The sequence below is a fragment of the Haliotis cracherodii genome, unplaced genomic scaffold (assembly GCF_022045235.1).
Source record: "Haliotis cracherodii isolate W230 unplaced genomic scaffold, xgHalCrac1.p SCAF_2, whole genome shotgun sequence".
In the NCBI taxonomy this organism is placed as follows: Eukaryota; Metazoa; Mollusca; class Gastropoda; order Lepetellida; family Haliotidae; genus Haliotis; species Haliotis cracherodii.
The window spans coordinates 57,860,108-57,882,949 of record NW_027266275.1 but is presented as its reverse complement, the minus strand read 5'-3'; the positions used below and the strand labels follow the sequence as shown (position 1 = coordinate 57,882,949).

The 22,842-nt window shown below is 40.7% G+C and overlaps 1 protein-coding gene across 4 annotated transcripts in view; it reads right to left on the bottom strand.

The window, feature by feature from the left end:
* The window catches only part of LOC139468277 (caskin-2-like), a 231,097-nt gene that overhangs the window by 11,269 nt on the left and 196,986 nt on the right, over positions 1-22,842 (bottom strand). For all 4 annotated transcript variants that reach the window (XM_071250143.1, XM_071250144.1, XM_071250146.1 and 1 more), the window contains 4 exons: positions 9,817-10,020; positions 3,910-4,101; positions 3,100-3,210; positions 1,910-2,011 (listed from right to left, as the gene is read on the bottom strand). In XM_071250143.1, coding sequence (XP_071106244.1) covers positions 1,910-2,011; positions 3,100-3,210; positions 3,910-4,101; positions 9,817-10,020 — 609 coding nt within the window. The remainder of the gene's footprint in view (positions 1-1,909; positions 2,012-3,099; positions 3,211-3,909; positions 4,102-9,816; positions 10,021-22,842) is intronic.

Sequence of the window (22,842 nt, the reverse complement as noted above, 5' to 3'; positions counted from 1 at the left end):
AAATGTCCTCATGTCAGGAGGTGTGTTGGCCCTGTAGGTCGGGTGTTCGCCTCGGCAGCGTGACCACTCCTGTCTACACCAGCAGGATGCCAGTCTAGTTGTACAGGCCTACAAGCAGGGGGGGTCTGAACAGACGTGTCTATATAGAGAACCAGCAAGGCAGCTTCACAGCCAACCAGTTTAACACTGTCAAACTAACGAGAGATCATGTTCTTCACTAAACACTCTTCACAGGAAAAGCAGGTTTACTTTAGCCAAACAACAAAACAGATGAGCCTAAACCTGCTTTGAAGGTGAAAAACTTTCAATTTTCAGAACAATTTTGAAAAGTTGCTTATGTTTCTCAAGTTAAACAAACAGGAAAATCAGGTAAGCAATACGTTCCAAATGTCAGAGCTGAATTGCTGTGCAACGATTCTTTCTCAAGTCTACAAACAGGAAAAAACATCAAGTTTTAAATTCCAAAATCTGAAGTTGAATTGCTGTGGAAATGCTGGTATTAAACCCTTGCTCAAAGTGAATTTCCTCTACTTGGAACTTTACATCAAACTCAACCATCAGCTCAGCACAACACAAAGTCCACCAAAGTGAAATAAACAAGACCCAAGGTCCAAGGCCCTCCACATCCTCCGGCCAGCTCTGCCTAATGTATGTGGTACAACCTAACATGGAGCTCTCTTATATACACTAAGCTATGCTAATATTATTATACATGAGGCAAGTGAACACCTGTGTTCTATCTGTTAAACCACTAGCTGTAGATGACATTTCTTCTCCACACACGGATGAACACAGGCCACTTCGTGTGAGTCAGAAACCATGGTAACAGTTTCATTACATTTCAGGAAAACATGTCTCTTACAGATATAATTGTTTACTACTGTTTTTTAACGAGGACTCAGCAATATTCTAGCTATATTGTGTCGGTCTGTAAATAATAGAGTCTGGACCAGACAATCCAATGATAAATATTGTGTGCAATGATCCATGCCATAGGGGCACAATGACATGTAATCAAACAAGTCACCGAACCTGACCACCCGATCCATTAATCCCCAAATCCATTCAGACGCTATATACACTATCACAGTACTATGTACAGAACATCAGAAAATCTATCCCTGTGTCCCTGATAGTGAGTGAGTTAGCGAGTTGGGCTTAATGCTTCTTTTAACAGTATCCCAGTTATATCACGGTGTGTCAGCTTAATGTGGGAGGGAAGCCCAAAGTGATGCAGGTCTCAGACGTTTACCACTTCGGTGAAACCCATGAGCACGGGTATGGTGCTGACAAACCTAGAAACATAACCGGCGAACCGGGATTTGAACCCACAATCATAGATTTGTGGCGTGCCCAAAGGACGCAACTCTGCCCAGCAAATCACAGCGCCTAAGACGACTGGGCCACCCATGACCCCTGTTCGGACTTATAAGACTTAAGGCAAACCTTAATGGGTTAAACTGATGTGGAGGGAATTTCACTACCAAACTACTCCATAATGATCTTCCCCAGCACAGATATATAGTTTGAGTGAGTGGGCAGTGTGCTCCCTGGTTTGGAACCCGGCTTAAGTCCAGGTCTAGACTGCATAATCAGCGCCATGTGTGAACTTGAGACATTGTCTCCGGTTTGTTGGGGTTATCAACTGTCAGGCATAAAATTGGAGTCAGAAGATACATGTGATCTTTAAACTACCTAAATGAAACATATTCGCTGGGACTGCCAATTTGCCGGTCCTGTTCCACCACCTTCAATTACATGACATTCCCATCACAATGGCCCAGAAGGCGAGGTTGACAGTGTCTCACGTAACAGGTTTTCATTGTTACACAATCAAGGCTTACAGATGGGCAGGGTTTGACAATCTCCATGTAGATCTTTACACAGCATGTTCTGCATGTTTACATACCGGTTTGAAATCGGGTATTCCATCATGAATATTCATGCGTGCTATCTCAGCTTTTAACCTCTTCCGATGCGCTGGCTTGGTAATCCCAATAGCTGTCAAATCCTGCAAAGACAACATACCATACTTACATTATCTACAGTTCAGCATCTTCACGATGTGTGTATTGCATATTTCAGTTGTCTAGATAATAAGCGAGTTGTCATAGTTTAACGTTTTGTTCAGCACAAAACATCACACTGCTGAAGACAACAAGGATGAGCTTCACACATTTATACTGATGTGAACCTAGGTAGGCTTCAGAGTGACCATCAAACACTGTTACAACTGTGGTATCCTAGCACTCATCGGTGGTTCCCGAAGGCACCCCCTTCTCCCATCCCCCCAGAAAATGCACAAATGCACTTTCAGACACCTTATGTGTAGGTGTGTGACGATAAATCGAAATATTGACATATTCCTATTGGTAAGCACTTAAAAGACAATAAATCAATTGTTAAATCAGTTTCCGATCAATAGTATCGATTTCAGTTAGGGATATCGATAGTTTCGATTTTATTTACCATATCAATAAAATACATGCAATGCTGTTCAAATTTATTTTTCTTTGGATCATGAGTGGTAGTAATTTACACATGGCAATGTGGAAGTTTCTTTTTCTTTAATTATTTGAGTAAAAAACAAAACAAATCGGTCATATTTCAAACTTTACTTTTTATTTGTTGTTAGGGTTATCACAATCAAAGGAAACTTCAGTTCCAAGGTTTAATTCAACTCTAAAATCCATCTAAAATGATACACTGAAATCTATCGATATTTATCACAATAGTTTCTTTCAATATCAATAGTTATCGCATTTCCAGACCAATAGTCACCCCTACTTATGTGTCAACCTGTATGTGTTTTTGTTAACTTCAAACTTTTTTAATTCAAGGATCTGCCTGCACTACGTATTTAAGATAATGCACACAGAACATTGTTCGAAATTAAGCATGAAAATCTTTGTCATAACCCCAATGTTAAAAGTTTAAGATTCAGGGTTGACACTAAATACAAATGCCGTAGGTCCTTAAAGACCCCAAACCACTCTTAATTTCATAAATTGCAGAACATAGAAAAAAATATTCACAAGGTAGTAAAATATTGTACAACAAATTCAGCTGCGACTTACTGTCAGGAGTCATGTGACTTACCTCAGGAGTCATGCGTGATATGGTGGGCATGTCGTATCCAGCTTGGCTGAACTTGTCATAGTACTCTTCAAACTTCAGGTCACACAGCCATGCGTGGAGCACCTCATGGTCCTAGAAATACAAACGTATAATTATTTATCATTACTCACTAAATAAGCTAGCTATTTGATTGGCTAGTTGCCGTCCTGTAAAAATCCATGAAAGTCTTCTGGTCTGCCTGTACGGATATAATTATTTTTATTTATAACAATGGAAATGACTTTTTTTAAGGAAAGAAATATATGTGAGTGAGTGTGAGTGAGTGAGTTGGGTTTAACGTCACTTTTAACAGTATTCCAGTTATATCGTGGCGTGTCACCTTAATGTGGAAGGAAAGCCCAAAGTGATGCAGGTCTCAGACGTTTACCACTTTGGTGAAACCCACGAGCACGGTTATGGTGATGACAAACCTAGAAACATAGTCGGGGCGAACCAGGATTTGAACCCACAATCATAGGTTTCTGGCGTGCCCAAGGGACGCAACTCTGCCCAGCAAATCGCGGCACCTTAGACGACTGGGCCACCCGTGTCCCCCAAAAGAAATGTGAAAGACAAAAACAAAAAACCTCAACTGATCGTTATGTCCTAATTCTTTTCTCAACAAATTAAAATCTTGGTAAGAGTTTAAAGTCGATTGAACAAATTTGTCAAGAGTTAGGGAGAAAATCAAAGTTTCAAAAGGATTTTTAAAAATCAGAAATGTTAGAAAAGAATTGAACCAACTGGCTTGCTATGCACCTGTCACTGCACACAGATGGGATGCTAACTCACCTGCATTCCGGCATGGAATAGTTCCGCCACGTTGATGGTGCTAGTGTACCCAGATTCCTCTAGACGGTCAAGACTACCGAGGCTGGAACTGGACGTAGAATGGTAGCTCTGTCTGGACGACACACCTGACTCATAACTCTGGCCTGACAGACGGTGCTGGCTCGACACCTGCACATTCACCAGGTTGTGTACCTGCAACATAACAACGGGGTCTTAGACTTCCAACAACACTGTACAACAATAGGGTCTTGGACTTCCAACAACACTGTACGACAATGTGATATTAGACTTCCAAGAACACTGTGCAACAACACATGGTCTTGGACTTCCAACAACACTGTACAACAACACATGGTCTTGGACTTCCAACAACACTGTACAACAACACATGGTCTTGGACTTCCAACAACACTGCACGACAATGTGATATTAGACTTCCAAGAACACTGTGCAACAACACATGGTCTTGGACTTCCAACAACACATGGTCTTGCACTTTCAACAACACTGTACGACAATGTGATATTAGACTTCCAAGAACACTGTGCAACAACACATGGTCTTAGACTTCCAACAACACTGTACAACAACACATGGTCTTGCACTTCCAACAACACTGTACGACAATGTGATATTAGACTTCCAACAACACTTGTATGACAATGTGTTTTTTTAGACTTCCAACAACACTGTATGACAATGAGTTTTTTTAGACTTCCAACAACACTGTATGACAATGTGTTTTTTTAGACTTCCAACAACACTTTATGACAATGCAATGTTGGACTTCCCAACAACTCTATATGACAACAATTTGGTAATAGATTTAACAACATCACAGCATGACAACAACATGGTATTAGAGTTCAAAACAACAGATATTTCATGATGGTCAGTTTGTTTTAATCTGGCAGGAAAGCTCAAAGAGATTCACATCTTTCATGCTTACCATTTTGGTAAAAAAACATGAACATGGATCTGGATCCTACAAATCATAATTGGGTGAGTCTGGGATTCAAACCCCCAACCAGCACATCTAGCAGCCCAGGGATACAACTCCACAAAGCAAGATACAACAGCTTCTACTTCTTGTCCACGGAGCATGGAACAACCCACACTCTACTACAGAACAGTGGGGGCACGGGTGGCCCAGTCGTCTAAGGCGCTGCGATTCGCTTTTCAGAGTTGTGTCTCTTGGGCATGCCAGAAACCTATGACTGTGGGTTCGAATCCCGGTTGGTCCCGATTATATTTCTAGGTTTGTCAGCACCATACCTGTGCTCATGGGTTTCACAGAAGTGATAAACATGTGAGACCTGCATCACTTCAGGCTTTCCTCCCACGTTAAGCTGACACGCTGCGATATAACTGGAATACTGTTAAAAGCGGCGTTAAAAACCCAACTCACTCACTCACTACAGAATAGTGAGTGTACAAGATGACAGACTGCCTGCATCCAGTGCCCAGTGTAAGAAGTCTAATATGATCAGGCCACAATCCCTCCAACCTCAACACCTGGTCTCAAAAGGCCTCTGTGAATATCTGATTAAATTACCCAAAAACGAGACTCTTGTTGTGATCTGTCTGTCAAATGTCTGATTGACAATAAAGCAATCAATCCCCTAAGAGTTAGAGTTGAACTTTGGCTGGCCTTGTCTTGATTTTTTTAATGTAGAATATGATAAAGTGAGTTTTCTGTTCTTGGCTGACACATATGCTTTGTACAGTGTGCTGTGAATCACAAATAGCTGGATTTCAGAACTGTAAAAGAATGATCTGACATTACTGTCTCCCACCCAGGGCCCTGGTTCCACAAAGCAATCATAGCGCTATGACAGTCATGGTCTATGTTAAAGTATGGGCATTATGATCACCTTTGTGCTAATCGCTTTCGGGAGCAACCCCAGGAGAATATAGTTTTCTGTAAGATTGAGCCAGTCAACAGAACAATAAAGTTTTACGACCCCCACCCCCCCCCCCGAACAGGCAAACATTGATGTCTAATTCTGCATTCCCAACACCATACGAACACAAATCCAGCATTTGCCATTACCATAAATATCATGCCACTGTTTGTATTTTCAAAATGCCTTTCTGCCATCTACTGCTAAAGCTTGACTTGTTTCAGTATGTATTCCTGTCAAAAGTGTATGTATGTTTATGGTGAAGGTTTAATTTCATAAATAGATATGCATCACAAACAACCAATGTCTCTATAACCTTTAGGCTAAACCTTCCCAAGAAAGACTGCAAGAAGAAGCACAGTTTGGGAGTTTGAGCATTTGATGAAGTGATCTTGTTTCGGAAGCCGAGATGTGCATTATTTGTGTAAAGGGTCCGCAAGCCTGTTGGTATAAGAAACACAAATGAGTCAACACACACTAGCTACATGCATGCTTTTCAAGGTGTGTATGTGTTTTTAATGTATGTGAATGCATCTGTGCACAAGAATAGATTCGCCGTATGTGTATATTTGTTTCCAGAGAAGAATATATTGCTCTCAAACAACATCGTGATAGTTTCTGCAAATCTTTTTTCCCCAGCGCCAAGTTTGGCTCTACAAATTATGAGATCAAGAAAACATACACATACATTCAGCAACAAGGTAACTGAGGATCAAGACTAGCTGTTCCTCATCTTATTGGGAATCTGATAGTCTTATCTTGTTGTTTAGAGTGGAGGCCCCATGGGGATTCTGGGTCAGAACTGATCCCCGGTAACATATGTTGGTTGTGAGGTGACTTGAGGGGTGAGGTAAGAGGTGACTTAATGAATCGGGTCATCATGCTCCGGGTCTTGCTACGTAGCATGTCATCGTATCACAACAGCATGGTTTGTTGCTCATAATATCAATCACTGGATTGGTTGAAACTCAATTATGTACTGGAATATTGTTGAGTGTTGTGGTAAACTGACAAACAAAAAACATGAAATGGAGTGAGTGAGTGAGTGAGTGAGTGAGTGAGTGAGTGAGTAAAATTGGTCGAAACTCAATTATGAAATGGAATATTGTTGAGTGTTGTGGTAAAATGACAAACAAAAAACACGAAATGGAGTGAGTGAGTGAGTGAGTGAGTGAGTGAGTGAATGTTGTTATACGCCACAGTCAGCACTATATCTGCTTGTCACGGCACCTGTAGATATTCGAGTATGGATCCATTCCACTGGGGTATCATGACCCACAATAAGCCAAGTAACACAGCCTCCCCATGATGAGCTAACACTTTAACCACTTGGCTACCCCACCGCCCCCAGCTCTTATGACTAGCATGAGGTTCAGTTAAAGACTTTAAATGATGTATTCTACTTCAAACTTATAGAGGAGCGTAAAATTACCAGGCACATCAACATTTGTCTCTGGTGAATTCTTTAAGAGACCTGTCTGCAGAACAGCTAGACAAGACAATAGTTCAACTTATAATGACAGACTGATTACAGGATGGATCTTCCGATATCAGCTACAAATGTCAAATACCAGATCTATGCCTGGGATAATTTGAATCATCATAACTCTGACATCAGGACATCTGGACAAGCTAAGGACATCCTTGGACAAGCTAAGGACACCCTTGGACAAGCTAAGGACATCCATGGACAAGCTAAGGACTCCCTTGGACAAGCAAAGGACACCCTTGGACAAGCTATGGACATCCTTGGACAAGCTAAGGACATCCTTGGACAAGCTAAGGACATCTGGACAAGCTAAGGACACCCTTGGATAAGGACATCTTAGGACAAGCTAAGGACACCCTTGGACAAGCTAAGGACACCCTTGGACAAGCTAAGGACACCCTTGGACAAGCTAAGGACACCCTTGGACAAGCTAAGGACTTCCATGGACAAACTAAGCACATCCTTGGACAAGCTAAGGACATCCTTGGACAAGCAAAGGACATCCATGGACAAGCTAAGGACACCCTTGGACAAACTAAGGACATCATTGGACAAGCTAAGGACACCCTTGGACAAGCTAAAGACACCCTTGGACAAGCTAAGGACACCCTTGGACAAGCTAAGGACATCCTTGGACAAGCTAAGGACACCCTTTGACAAGCTAAGGACATCCTTGGACAAGCTAAGGACATCCTTGGACAAGCTAAGGACACCCTTGGACAAGCTAAGGACAAGCTAAGGACATCCATGGACAAGCTAAGGACTCCCTTGGACAAGCTAAGGACATCCTTGGACAAGCTAAGGACTTCCTTGGACAAGCTAAGGACTTCTTTAACATCCCAACTGCGCCACAAATCAATACACATAACCAACAAGGACAGACACCATGGATGTAATTCAGAAATTAATGGATTCCTGAGGTTTCTGCAATAGTACTTTAATCGAGAGAGCTTCTAAGTCATTTTTGGCATTAGGATTATGACAAGAACTCCTTCATTCTGAATTACCAAAACCTATATTCCAAACTCACAGTGACTTGGAACCAAACATCTTTCAACCAACTAGCTCTTGCTGATATGACAACATGCATATCAATGCACCACTGACATACTGTGACATACCAGCTTAGTTGATTCATAACAAAATGAAAAGTCAATCATCTTGAGGTCTTTTGAAACTTTTCAGAGTTTTTCTCATCAGAGTGAGTGAGTATGGTTTTACGCTGCTTTTAGCAATATTCCAGCAATATCACGGCAGGGGACACCAGAAATGGGCTTCACACATTGTACCCATGTTGGGAATCGAACCCGGGTCTTTGGCGTGACGAGTGAACGCTTTAACCACTAGGCTACCCAGCCGCCCCTTTCTCATCAGAGATAGATGAACATTCTGCCTCAACCTAGTATGGATATAGAAGTGTACATCTTAATTAAATACAAGTATGACATCCGCACAGTGGTGTTCAGTTTACCATCAATTCAAATTGTCTGAAGTCTTAAATCCAGAAGGAAGTCTGTGTGTACAATCAGTTAAATCTTCAACCAAATTTATTTACTTGGCTTATCAAATTTGAAAATGTCTTCAATTTCATTACCTGATGTCTGATCGAGATTACAATTCTGACTTCATTAAATACAAACTCTCTACAAATCTGCTCAGTCTGTTAAAAATGTGGCATTAGAAAAACGTACAAGCACACAGCATCCGCTGTTAATTTCTCTAGAAATTACACCCGATGAAGATGAAAGAAGCTGATGTGGCGGTGCACCACAAGACTGGCGATGTAAATACTGACGAGCATACAGGTCAGTGGGTCTGTTATTGCAGTGCTGACTTGGTCTCTGCAGATTGGGAATAGATCCATGTTAGTAAATAGATGCAGTGTGCATATAGCTGCATCTGCCTTCGAGCCAGTGCTCGCCTGACACATCCTAGGTTTACAAATGCACATGGAAGTGCAACTGCAAGCACATGCTTGTTCAGGTGTTCAAACTGTTTACTTATATTTTAGATATTTAATAATTTCATTCAGCTCCTAATAGGTTGACTGACAGTGAGATATTCATCTCGTTATTCAGTAGCAGTGTGGGGGTGAGGGTTTGGGGGTTGGGGATTGGGGGTGAGGGGTGAGGGAGGGGAGGGGAAGAGAGAGTGATGTGGAGCATAGGGTGTGGGGTTGGGAGTACGGTAAGGTCTTCAGCAAGAAGGGTGGGGTAAGATAATATGCACCTTGGCCTGGGTGGGTTGGTGCATACAAGGATCAGGGCTGTGGGTTGTGGGAACATAGCAGGTTGCAATGTTGAGACAACCCTCCAGCTCTCTCCCAACAAAGACCAAGTGTTCTTCTTTCCCATACATTCGGATCAATTCACACATTCTTAAGTCAGTCAAATTTTTCTGATGCAGCTAACAAGGATCAGATTAGATGGCAGTGTGGCTGGATCTCCATGGTGCCTGGAGCCAGCGACTACATCTGATGAGGGAAGTAAACCTAACATCAACACATGCGCCAACCTTAGGTTCTAGATGTCCAGTGCTGACTCCCCTGCCGCTGTCACTGCTGGCAGCGCTGTTGCGGTTACTGTTGGCAGGGCTGTGGGTGTCCTTGGCAGGGCTGGAGGCCCTCATGTCCCCCTGGCCGGCCTGTAACGATGTATATGATGGTGGCCAGTCGGCAGCATGCTCACTGTGGCTCACCAACACCTTGCCTCCAAGGTACTGCAAGCAGAGAAACACCCAGGCATAAACATACAGCAGAACATAGCCTCAACATAACACTGTATTCACGGTTAGAACAGGTCCCCACAAAGACTTGGTCACTTGGCTGATAGCGTGTCACCGTGCCAAAACTGCATGGCCATTCTTCACATCATCAGTCACTGGATTGTCTGGTTCAGGCCTGATTATTTACAGACTGTCGTCATATAGCTTGGATATGGCAAAGTGCAGAGGTACAAAGAAACAAATCAACATTAATGGAAGAGTACATCATGAGAGTTGAGACAGTTAATTCTTTGTGTTTGTGTAGTTGCAGTGAGGGTACTGTATCATTTGTAAATATAGCAAATATCTGATTCATTCACTTCAAAGATTTAGTAATGTTGTGTTCCTGCTATAGCCTGGCAGCTTGAAACAATCCAATCTGGGTTAGACAAACCAGTGGTTGACAGCAAGGGCAGCAAACGATGGAGTTTGGGCAGAGTGACACACAATAACCTTGGTATCCTCATCACTGGTAGTCAGCATTTAAAACAAGCATGGGGCGCTGGAGGCCGAGTCAACAGGGAAGGGCCATTGAGTGTATCCTACGACACTGTATGGTAATAACTCATGACTGATTACAAAGTCAGGGGGTCCTTGTCATAACCCTATAGTTACAAGTGACAGATATAGGGGATCCCTAGATTCAAGTATCAAAGGAAAAGGCCTCTAGGACCCCAGGAGTCCCATTAATTTCGAACACTGCCTGGTGATGCTGATGATGACAATGATGCTGATGATAGGGTTTTACATGAACATCCTCAAAATTGTTTTTCAAATATCCAATATATGGGCAAACCAAGAAAAACCTAATTATTTTAACCATATATGGAATCAAACCCAGTTTATGATTTATGAGCAAACACATTGCCTACATGGCTAACCAATTTTCATGTTCATCCCATTGGATGATGATGATGATGATAGTGATGATGATGATGATATCATGCTGCAATAAGCCCACTACACAATAAGCCCCTTCTCCAAGAGGAAGCCACACACGACATTTATTCATAACAGCATTTATCAGCCAACAATAACTCGCAAGTCAAAACAGTTAACACAATCTGATAATACCAGTCCAAGATATGCTCCTTAATCTGCCTGCTACAGTCCGACCCTGACAGCCATATATATACAGAAATATATTCACAGCGTTCTGAAGCCCAATACTGGCAGTCAAGAAGAAGGTTTCCTTCAGCAGGAACACCATCAGGTATGCCACGATGGCTCGTCCTCAGGGTAGAGCGCCTTATCCATTATTCATGACCCTACTCCTTTAATCAGCACATGACATTCACAAATGTGGGCTGTCCATTCGCAACATTTCTCAAGATAAATCTTCTTCAAATACAGAACAGAAAAATTTCAACTCAAAAACATACAAAATCTTGACTGTCATTAAACCTTCAAAAATTGTGCAACCGCTTCAGAAAGGCAACAGAAAATAAATTACTGTTGATAGAGTTTAACTACAGTACTTGCTGATGCAGTGTTGAATGTTATTCACTCACTAAATCAGTTTTTATGGTTCTAATGTCACAGATCTCACTAATTCTGATAGGCAATACATATCGTAGACTCCAACAAAATCCACTTCAAACACACAACAATATATGTTACTGTATTCGACGTAATAAGCGCTCAGGGCGCTCTCAAAATTAAAAATAGGGGGCTCTTATCAAAATATAATTTTGGTGATAAAGGAAACAGAGCTGAAAGATCGTAAATTTCGTGGTTTATGCTGACAGCCTGAAATGATACAAAAGAAAACTCAGATATATTTTCCAAAATTGAATTGCCCATAATTAAGGGTGCATAAAACACACGAGTGCGTATTATACACGAATAAATAAGTGTACATTGATCAATCGGAAGGGGTGCTAATTGGGATTGTTCACTAGCCAATATATTAGCAAATATCGCCGTGGGTGCTTATTACGTCGAATATGGTATATATTATACATACATTGTTGGGTAGCCGTGACCCTCCACCCACTACACATTACATATCATACATGCAGTGGGGGTAGGGGCCTTGGTTAGTGACCCCTGTGAACAAACAATTCTGTACAGTACCCAGGCCCTATCATATCTGACGGCTGTGCCATAATTTCCACAGGTAGAGTTGCTTGACCCCTAAGTATTCACCCCAACCAAGCGCTCTGTATAGGAAGGTTAATCATATTGTTTGGGTTGGCATCCAAAAATTACAAACACCAGCATTCAAGCAACAACTTCTTATTTCCACCTGTTTTCACGGCTATATCAGTATTTTGAGAAACCTGTTAATAATACCGGGCCTGACTGGGGCCTACCACTCGACACTAGGCTATCTTGCTCTATCACTGATTCACATCTTGGCACCTCTCAAACTGCTATTTCCATGCAGTTTGCAGAACAGAGACATCCGCATCTAGATTGCAAATTTCTGCAACGCAATATTCTGTGACTACTCAAAGAAGATAAAAGTGACAACCACCCACAATTTAATATCCATTACATCCACGAAGATAGATGGAATATGTAAATGTTTCAGGTCTTGGGATAATAGCAAGCAAACTGTCATAATACGGACACACACATAGTTTTGATGTATATAATATGTTTCACCTTAACATGCACAGGATATTAAGAAGAAACAGCAACACTAATAGGTGACAGGTCAAAATGTCAGAAACCAATAATTCTTAACAAAAACAAAACATGTCAGAAACCATTATGAGGTGCTGAATAGTAGCAATGGAATTGGTAGTTTCTCTTGTAGGCCCTGGAGTCTTATGAACCAGCCCAATACCATTCTCACCCCTTCTCATCTCTAGTATCCTATATTCTCACCCTTTTTACAGCTCTAACATACCATTCTCACCCCTTCTCATCTCTAGTATCCTATTCTCACCCCTTTTACAGCTCTAACATACCAATCTCACCCCTTTTACAGCTCTAACATACCATTCTCACCCCTTTTACAGCTCTAACATACCATTCTCACCCCTTCTCATCTCTAGTATCCTATATTATCACCCCTTTTACAGCTCTAACATACCATTCTCACCCCTTCTCATCTCTAGTATCCTATATTCTCACCCTTTTTACAGCTCTAACATACCATTCTCACCCCTTCTCATCTCTAGTATCCTATTCTCACCCCTTTTACAGCTCTAACATACCAATCTCACCCCTTTTACAGCTCTAACATACCATTCTCACCCCTTCTCATCTCTAGTATCCTATATTATCACCCCTTTTACAGCTCTAACATACCATTCTCACCCCTTCTCATCTCTAGTATCCTATATTCTCACCCTTTTTACAGCTCTAACATACCATTCTCACCCCTTCTCATCTCTAGTATCCTATTCTCACCCCTTTTACAGCTCTAACATACCATTCTCACCCCTTCTCATCTCTAGTATCCTATTCTCACCCCTTTTACAGCTCTAACATACCATTCTCACCCCTTCTCATCTCTAGTATCCTATTGTCACCCTTTTACAGCTCTAACATACCAATCTCACCCCTTCTCATCTCTAGTATCCTATTGTCACCCCTTTTACAGCTCTAACATACCATTCTCACCCCTTCTCATCTCTAGTATCCTATTGTCACCCCTTTTACAGCTCTAACATACCAATCTCACCCCTTCTCATCTCTAGTATCCTATTCTCACCATTTTTACAGCTCTAACATACCAATCTCACCCCTTCTCATCTCTAGTATCCTATTCTCACCCCTTTTACAGCTCTAACATACCATTCTCACCCCTTCTCATCTCTAGTATCCTATTCTCACCCCTTTTACAGCTCTAACATACCAATCTCACCCCTTCTCATCTCTAGTATCCTATTCTCACCATTTTTACAGCTCTAACATACCAATCTCACCCCTTCTCATCTCTAGTATCCTATTCTCACCATTTTTACAGCTCTAACATACCAATCTCACCCCTTCTTATCTCTAGTATCCTATTCTCACCATTTTTACAGCTCTAACATACCAATCTCACCCCTTCTCATCTCTAGTATCCTATTCTCACCCCTTTTACAGCTCTAACATACCAATCTCACCCCTTCTCATCTCTAGTATCCTATTCTCACCATTTTTACAGCTCTAACATACCATTCTCACCCCTTCTCATCTCTAGTATCCTATTCTCACCTTTTTTACAGCTCTAACATACCAATCTCACCCCTTTTCATCTCTAGCATCCCAATTTCACCCCCTCTTCAGCTCCAGCATCCCAATCTTATTCCTTCTTCACCTCTAACATCCCAATCTCACCCCCTTTCTAGCATCCAAATCTCACCCCTTTTAAGCTCAAGTTCCCAATCTCACCTGCTCTTCAGCTCTAGTATCCCAGTCTCACCCCTCTTCAGGTCTAGCATCCCCATCTCATCCCCTTCTCCGCTCTAGCATCTTATACCATTCACTCATAATGCCAAAGATCTGACTTTAATTTCCCACCTTTTACATCCCCATCATAATATTATGGGAATATTGATAGAAGTGGAGTAAAACTACATTCACACACTGAACTCAGGCTATAATATGTACACAGCTCTTGCCATAGTCGGCTGTCATCCATACTGACCATTATTCCATGCCAGAGTAGTCAATATGGAATCCCAAGACAAATACAAAGTAACTCACAAGTTTCTAATGTGAAGCAGTAGTCCCTTAAAATCCATGTGTGAAAAAAAACAAAGGACATCAGAGCAGTGGGAAGAGCTCTCTTGTCATTCAGAAATAGCCCAAGTAATCCTACCTCCCTTTGACATCACAAAAAGCCATTGGTTTTCTTAACTGGACTGATGGTTTTATTTGCTTTGAAAATTTAATTAATGAAAATCGATACAATGTCATTGACTCACGTCTCTGTTAAACAGTATAACAGTTTGGGCAAGTTATTCAAGGTTTTGTCATCTTAGCATGATCAAAATCATTGACACAACAGAAGCTCAGAATACTTGCAATTGAATTAACCAAATAAAGACTGTAACAAAGTTTTCTTTTTAGTGTTGACTGATTTTGAATTGAATGACACAGGAACTAGGGAAATAATTTAAATGTCTGGACTGACAAAACGCTGCTTGTCAAAAACTCAACTCATCGCTCCATCTTCTAGCACTTGTGGCCACTACAGACTTGGTAATTCCTTGCTTTTCAACAAACATTGACCTAACATGAAACTATGCCATCCCAAGCTGATGCCACAGAGAAACTGGAGCTCTCCCAGTTGTCAAGTGCTTCCTTCAGAAAGTATCCAATGACTCTCAGTCAGATAGTTCAAGGCTTCTACAATGGCCACAAGAACCCGTCAGTCCATATTTCACAACATAGTGGAGAAGGACATGAATTGCTGAGGCTTGATTAAGGTCATTGTCCAGTGTATATCAGTAGATGCTGGTGCCTCTGTGGCCGATTTATTGGCTGGGAAAAGAGATGGAACAATTTCATTGCTCTCCACATGTCATCAATCATCGCACATTGCAGTCTGTCCAATCGTGTGTAATTTACAAGAGGAATCCATACCAATCACCTACTGCATATTCTACTGACAAACATGGACCCCATTCCTCACTATCCTATTTGCTAATCTTTACTCAGTTGTACTGTTGCAAGCACTGTGATTCAAATTCAGATGTTGTCTATTGATCCAATGAACAAATGAAACTAAAAACTGACAAGTTAGCTGAAATTTGTCTTTCTGCTCCAAATGTCCACCATCTTGAAATATGACAATTCAACAGAATTTCATTAGTCTCGCTGTGATTTTCAAATCTAATCAAGATTTCACAAAAGGACCTAATAGACTTAAGCAATCAAGATTGATGGATGGAAGAACTTTGAATCAAGTATTTACATTCACATCAGGAATTGTAGCAAGAAAACATGTTGTTTAAAAGATGCCTGAGTTTGAGACTCTTCCAGCTTTCCACTGCTTCTGAAGGCCCTACTGCAAATGTTTTGTATAACATACATGGAATTCTTGAACAATCATCAGCAAACAAAATTCTACATTAGAAAAAAATTCAACGAAATATTACATCCTGCAATCAATATTTCCCGAAGAATAAAACCCAAAATAAACTTTAATATACATTTTATGAGTTGGTCTATCATTTGGAAGAATAACACCAGCTGTACCACTTCAAAGAAACCATCAATCTAGGAGGATATTAATAAACAGTATTAATGATTTCATCGCAAAGAAATTGTTGCATAATTCAAAGCCTCAAGAGCAGGCTTATAGCCCCAGTACCAGGGTTGTCACGACCCACTGACGTTTGATGCATCATAGATTTGACGATATAGTACAGGATACGCCTACGTATGAATAGATTCATGTTTATATTCTGTATCAATTTAAAAATAAAAGTATCCAGAAGATCTGCAATTACCTGGCATGCAGTCTTCCTGGTATAGCATTACCCTTGTGCCTATCACAGTTCTAATCCGATTGCGTATACTATTCACAGTTCTAAAATGAACCCAATATTAAGTCAACCCTTTTCCATGGTTTAAGGCCACACTCTGCTATATTCCAGCTTTATGACTGCAGATCGTAAATATTTGAGTCTTGACCAGACAATCCAGTGATTGACATTATGAGCATCGGCCTACGTAATTGGGATACGATGACACACATAAACAAAGTCAGCAATTCTGAGCACCCAATCCCTTTAGTTACGTCTTACGACAAGCAATCACCTCTTACAACAATTCTATCCCACATCTTCACTGGTCCTAAATCATTTTTTTCATTTTTTTTATTTACTATTTTCTAAATTAGATGAAACAAAAACTGGTCTAAAGCAACAACCTCTTGTTAGCTGGGGCACAAGGACCATGTAGAATATCATGCAGGAACGGTGCAAAGTATCGATCATGATACACACATACTATTGTGACAGAAGTATTGGCAACGGTATCATGACACCCTCTCAGTATTTCTACAATTTGTCTCAATTCCTGGGCAGGACTCCTGCTTAGTGAGTGTTATCATACTCCAATGGCTTGGATTGTAGCTCATACTGTCAACCATTGGTTTGTCTGATCCAAGCTCAGAGGTTGACGTGATACATTTGACAAAATGGCTGAACTGGGTGTAAAACAACATTCATTCACTCAATTCTGTTTAGAGTGAGCAAGTGAGTGTGGTTTTAGGCTGCAATCAGCAATATTTTGATAAACAAACATATTAGCCCGTGAATGATATCTTAGACCAGGCAAATATGAGGTTGATAGAATGATCACAAATCTACAACACTACGGTATAAAGACACATTATCAGATAAACCACACATTTAATTTAAAACACCATTCTTTGTTGTCCACTTTTACAACAAGCATGGGGTACTGGGGGGATATATTTCACCCTGGATTTACCATGGGGTGTAACCAAGAAGTATGCTAAAAAACAATGCAAAAACGGCAAATTGTGTCGCCTGTCACTTGAGCCAGAGCTCAGTACCTACAACCACCTCCATCACTCACTCCATGCCTATAGAGTAGCAATGCCTAAGTCTTCTTGCATGTGCAGAACCAGGAATTACTCTTCGACAAATAGCCTGATAGGAGGAATTAGCAGAGATTCCCATTGTACTACAACTAGTACTTTTAGAAAAACCAACGTCCATACTGACCTGGTCCTCTTGGTTGCACTCAGCATGCAAAGGTTAGATTAGTGTTGTAGATTTGAAAATCCTACCCGAGATATCATCATGTGGGCAGGGGGAGGTTTACACATCTGTATCCATGGTAACACGGTGCTAAGAGGCAATGAACAGATTGCCATTTGGTCGAAGATAAGAAAGTGTGTGTTTGCTTATTTCTGAAGTATCCATGGGAGAACACTTCACAGGGAACTTCACACCTGGCAGATTACCAGCGGATTATATTTGCTATGATTAATTTGTACAGATATTAACAAGAAATTATCGATGAATGCCAAAACTGAACCTGGAAAACACATGGCCAGCCACCTTCCATGTATGTACCTGCTGAGCCTAAGTTGCAGACCAGTGTGTTGACACTGGTATTGTGAGTGAGTTGGGTTTAACGCCGCTTTAAACAGTATTCCAGTTATATCACGGCGTGTCTGCTTAATGTGGGAGAAAAGCCTGAAGTGATGCAGGTCTAAGACGTTTACCACTTTGAACTACACATGTAGAAAAAGAAGCAATCCCTTCACAGTCTTTTCCTGAATGCGCCCAAATTTCCAACATTTCAACGCATTTTTTCACTTAGATGTTTTTACATCAAACACACTTGATTTGTCCCTTCAAAATTCAAATGTAAAACAGACTTTAATTTTGAGCATGTGTGAGTTTGATCAAAGTCGGTAAAATGAAATGAGTGAGTGAGTTTGGCTTAACGCCACTTTTAACATTATTCCAGTTATATCACGGCGTGTCAGCTTAATGAGGGAGGAAAGCCCGAAGTGATGCTGGTCTAAGACGTTTACCACTTCGGTGAAACCCACGAGCATGGGTATGGTGCTGACAAACCTAGAAACATAATTGGGGCGAACCGGGATTCAAACCCACAATCCTAGGTTTCTGGCGTGCCCAAGGGACGCAACTCTGCACAGCGAATCGCGGCACCTTAGACGACTGGGCCACCCATGCCCCGGACACTGGTATAGTTTCTTAGTTAACATAGGACATTATGACACACACAAATCTGACAAATACATGGCACAGGCGTATTTGAAAAATACAAACTTACAACATGGATGCAACTTAGCATGAAATGTTACTGCCCCGAACAGTGACAGCTTAAAAAGAGTGAAATTCTACTGGCACTTTAATACAATACTTTCTGATAATATTAGATAAAGTCAGGCCAGGGGGTAGTGCTGAGTTGTTTCCATGCAGTCCAAGCAGCAATTTGTACATCGTAACTCAAGAATAACCAATGCACTAAAGAATATTAAATGTTATAAAAACTTATTTAACATTTATATTGATGCACTGATACACTGTCAGACTGACCTGAATAATTTTCAACTTTAACAGAATACTCGCAAGAGTTTTCTATCCTTTTTTATTTATTTATTTATTTATTTATTTATTTATTTTATTAAACAATATTTTATTTCTGGTGTCCTGAAAGCCTGAAGCTCCATGGAATGAGGTGAGATGAGGTGAAATGGGGTTTAACATCGCGTCCAAGATTATTGCACTTATATAGCGACGTGCATGCACGTGTGTGTGTGTGTGTGGCTGCTTGTACTAGTCTGGACTGATGCCGATTTATAGCGCTAGCCCACTGAGATACCATGCCGCAGTTTAACATGAATACCCCACTCAGACACAGTATACTGACTCCGAGCCGACCAGTCCTTGTTTTAGCCCCTTAATGCCGAGCGCCAGACAGGGTAACCACAAGTACCATCTTTTAACGTCTTTTGGTATGACGCGGCCTCGGATTGAACCCCAGACCACTAGACCACGGAGGTGGTCCTCCATAGAATGAAAATTGAGAGATGCATTACATGCCACCAGGTTATTAAGTACATTTACTCACACCAACGTCACAGAGACACTCTTGCCTGTACCTGTATATCATGCACAAAGTTGGAATTGACATGTGAGTTTCCTATCTATTTACCCCAGATTTTTTATTGCCATCAACAGATAAAACTTTATTAGGGCAAGGTGTCACATCTTAACATAACATATTGAAAACTGCAGAGGAAATGTGACTTCCACTGAGTTATTCAAGTACACTGTCTGCATGAACAGTTTATCTTGAGTGCAAATATTAACAAGAACCAGCTTAAGCTCTTGGGAACACCACAGACGCAAAACAGTTACAGAAAATTAAATTACTCTGGAAGAGATATGCTATCTGGTTTCAAACTAATTCATAATAAAAACAACTCATTTATAAACATTAAAATGAAGTTCAGCATAAAATCTCCATCAGTGTTTTAGCTGGCTATGTATTGTGAATTTGTTTTACAGATTTGAAGAAGTATTTCTAAAGCCTCCCTGAAAGTAAACTCTGAATATAGAACGGTTTTAACATGAATACTTACATTTTACATTCATGAGAACAACAAATGACAATCTGTATATTTCTGCAGTGTAAGAACTATGTCAGTGGGCAAATTAACATAGCACTGACAAGGAATACATACCATATTCCCCATATCAGCATACTGTGTCACTGATATAAACCACACACCAGATGAAATCCAACAGGCTTTTGAAGCAAGGCACAAATGTTATTGGTATGCACTTCAGAAGCGTGCAATCGGAAATTCTGTCATAGTACAATGTTGATTGTACTTCCTGCACTTATTAATCAGCTAAAAAAACATAAAATTCAAATTTTGCAAGACACAAACTTTCAATTCCATTGTTGACAAACACATTCATTTCTAATAACCAGCCAAGCAGAAGCAAGATAAAATTACTTTTTAGAACTAGGAAAATTGTCTTGTCGAATTTCCCTTTGTGGTTACATCAGATAAGCCTGTATAACACATTATCATATTTCCAATATCAGAGTCCGAAGAAATGAGCCCCCAAACCACTGACTTACACATGAACATCACTTGATGCTTGGTCCAGTGAGAAAACTACGAAACAAATCCTGTAACTTCTGCTGTAAATATGACTCTTATGATCTACTGGCTGTCAATAACTTCAGTCATTTATATGTTGATATCAGACAAATATATCTACCATATATACACACAACCCCAAAATGTTCTGATAGAGTAAACAACCTTTGAACTATGAACAACTACAGTCACATGTCATTTTTCAATTTGATCAGTTTATATGCCACAGACACAAAGATATACAGACAGACAAAGCACTTGGTCTTCTAGAGCTGCCGATTCATCTTGAAGTGTCACTTCAGCAGACGCAGACACATGAATCCTAACAACTCTTAGCGAAACTGCACAACCAATGTTGTCCCTTCACGAAGCTACAAGAATCACCACTTCACGTGCTCACCATTTCTTTATGTAATACGTGTTGCTTTAGCTTGTACAAAGACCTCATCTTCTTAACCAGCCATTACCATTGAGACAGTAAGCATTCTTCCAACTGCCACGCTGTCCTCATCTGAATTGTAGATGATGAGGACCCTGACGACTATCACTCTCATTGCCTGGACTCTATGCATGACAGTGGAATAACCAAAGTCTTCTCGCCAGAATACTTGGTGCCGTGGATGGTGAATGACAACTTATGCCACTACATGCTGGTAGAGGGCAGTGGTTAAAACTCTGTGCTGTGTATATCTTGAAAGGCAGAACCATCACTATGCAATCTACTCCCTCCATAGGAGAATATTACAAGGCAGACTTAACACATGCTTCTGTAATGACTCTTACATGACTGACATGTATCTTTCCACCATGTACAACAATATATTGTGTCAGTCTGTGCCATGGATTGTCTGGTCCAGACTCGATTATTTACAGACAGCCGAATATTGCTGAGTCTGGCATAAAACAAGAAACAAACCAAACCAACCAAAAACATTTGAGTCTACTCCCCAAGCTTGGCTCTTACCTTCACTTTCAGTTGATGTCATATTACAATTTGGACAATTTTTAGCTGTGCTAACTAGACCGAAAAGAATTTGACTACACTTAGGTTTCGGACTGGTGGCTAAAGTCATAGACTGTCTATCAGTTATATTTCCTTCTTGAAGTTGTTATACTGCAAGCACTATGGATGACAATAATCTTTTTCTTAAACAGTAACACTGGCTGGAATTAATGAAGAACCCATGCTGTTATCAACCACTACACATGACAAAAACCTTGGTGAGAAACAGTCCTCATAATTAGCCAAATAAATGTCCTGTTGATCTGAATACTTGACTTCACCAAATACACCAAAATTGGTATTGGATCCACTCTTGTTCTCTATGGTGCATCTTGTCACCTTATGGAACCTCCAATACATTGATTCTATGTTTGATCCAAGGTCCACTATTGTTCTCTATGGTGCATGCAGTCACCCTTATGGAACCTCCAATACATTGATTCTATGTTTGATCCAAGGTCCACTATTGTTCTCTATGGTGCATGCAGTCACCCTATGGAACCTCCAATACATTGATTCTATGTTTGATCCAAGGTCCACTATTGTTCTCTATGGTGCATGCAGTCACCCTTATGGAACCTCCAATACATTGATTCTATGTTTGATCCAAGGTCCACTATTGTTCTCTATGGTGCATGCAGTCACCCTTATGGAACCTCCAATACATTGATTCTATGTTTGATCCAAGGTCCACTATTGTTCTCTATGGTGCATGCAGTCACCCTTATGGAACCTCCAATACATTGATTCTATGTTTGATCCAAGGTCCACTATTGTTCTCTATGGTGCATGCAGTCACCCTTATGGAACCTCCAATACATTGATTCTATGTTTGATCCAAGGTCCACTATTGTTCTTTATGGTGCATGCAGTCACCCTTATGGAACCTCCAATACATTGATTCTATGTTTGATCCAAGGTCCACTATTGTTCTCTATGGTGCATGCAGTCACCCTTATGGAACCTCCAATACACTGATTCTATGTTTGATCCAAGGTCCACTATTGTTCTCTATGGTGCATGCAGTCACCCTTATGGAACCTCCAATACATTGATTCTATGTTTGAGTGATGTGACAGCTATCCAATAGGGCCAATACAGTTAAGCTGATGGGGTCATTGTTTTACCATCTGACCTCTACAATGTCCCTCCAGGCAAATATTGTCAGTTCCGGCCTTCAAGCTAATGTGTCCAGCATTAT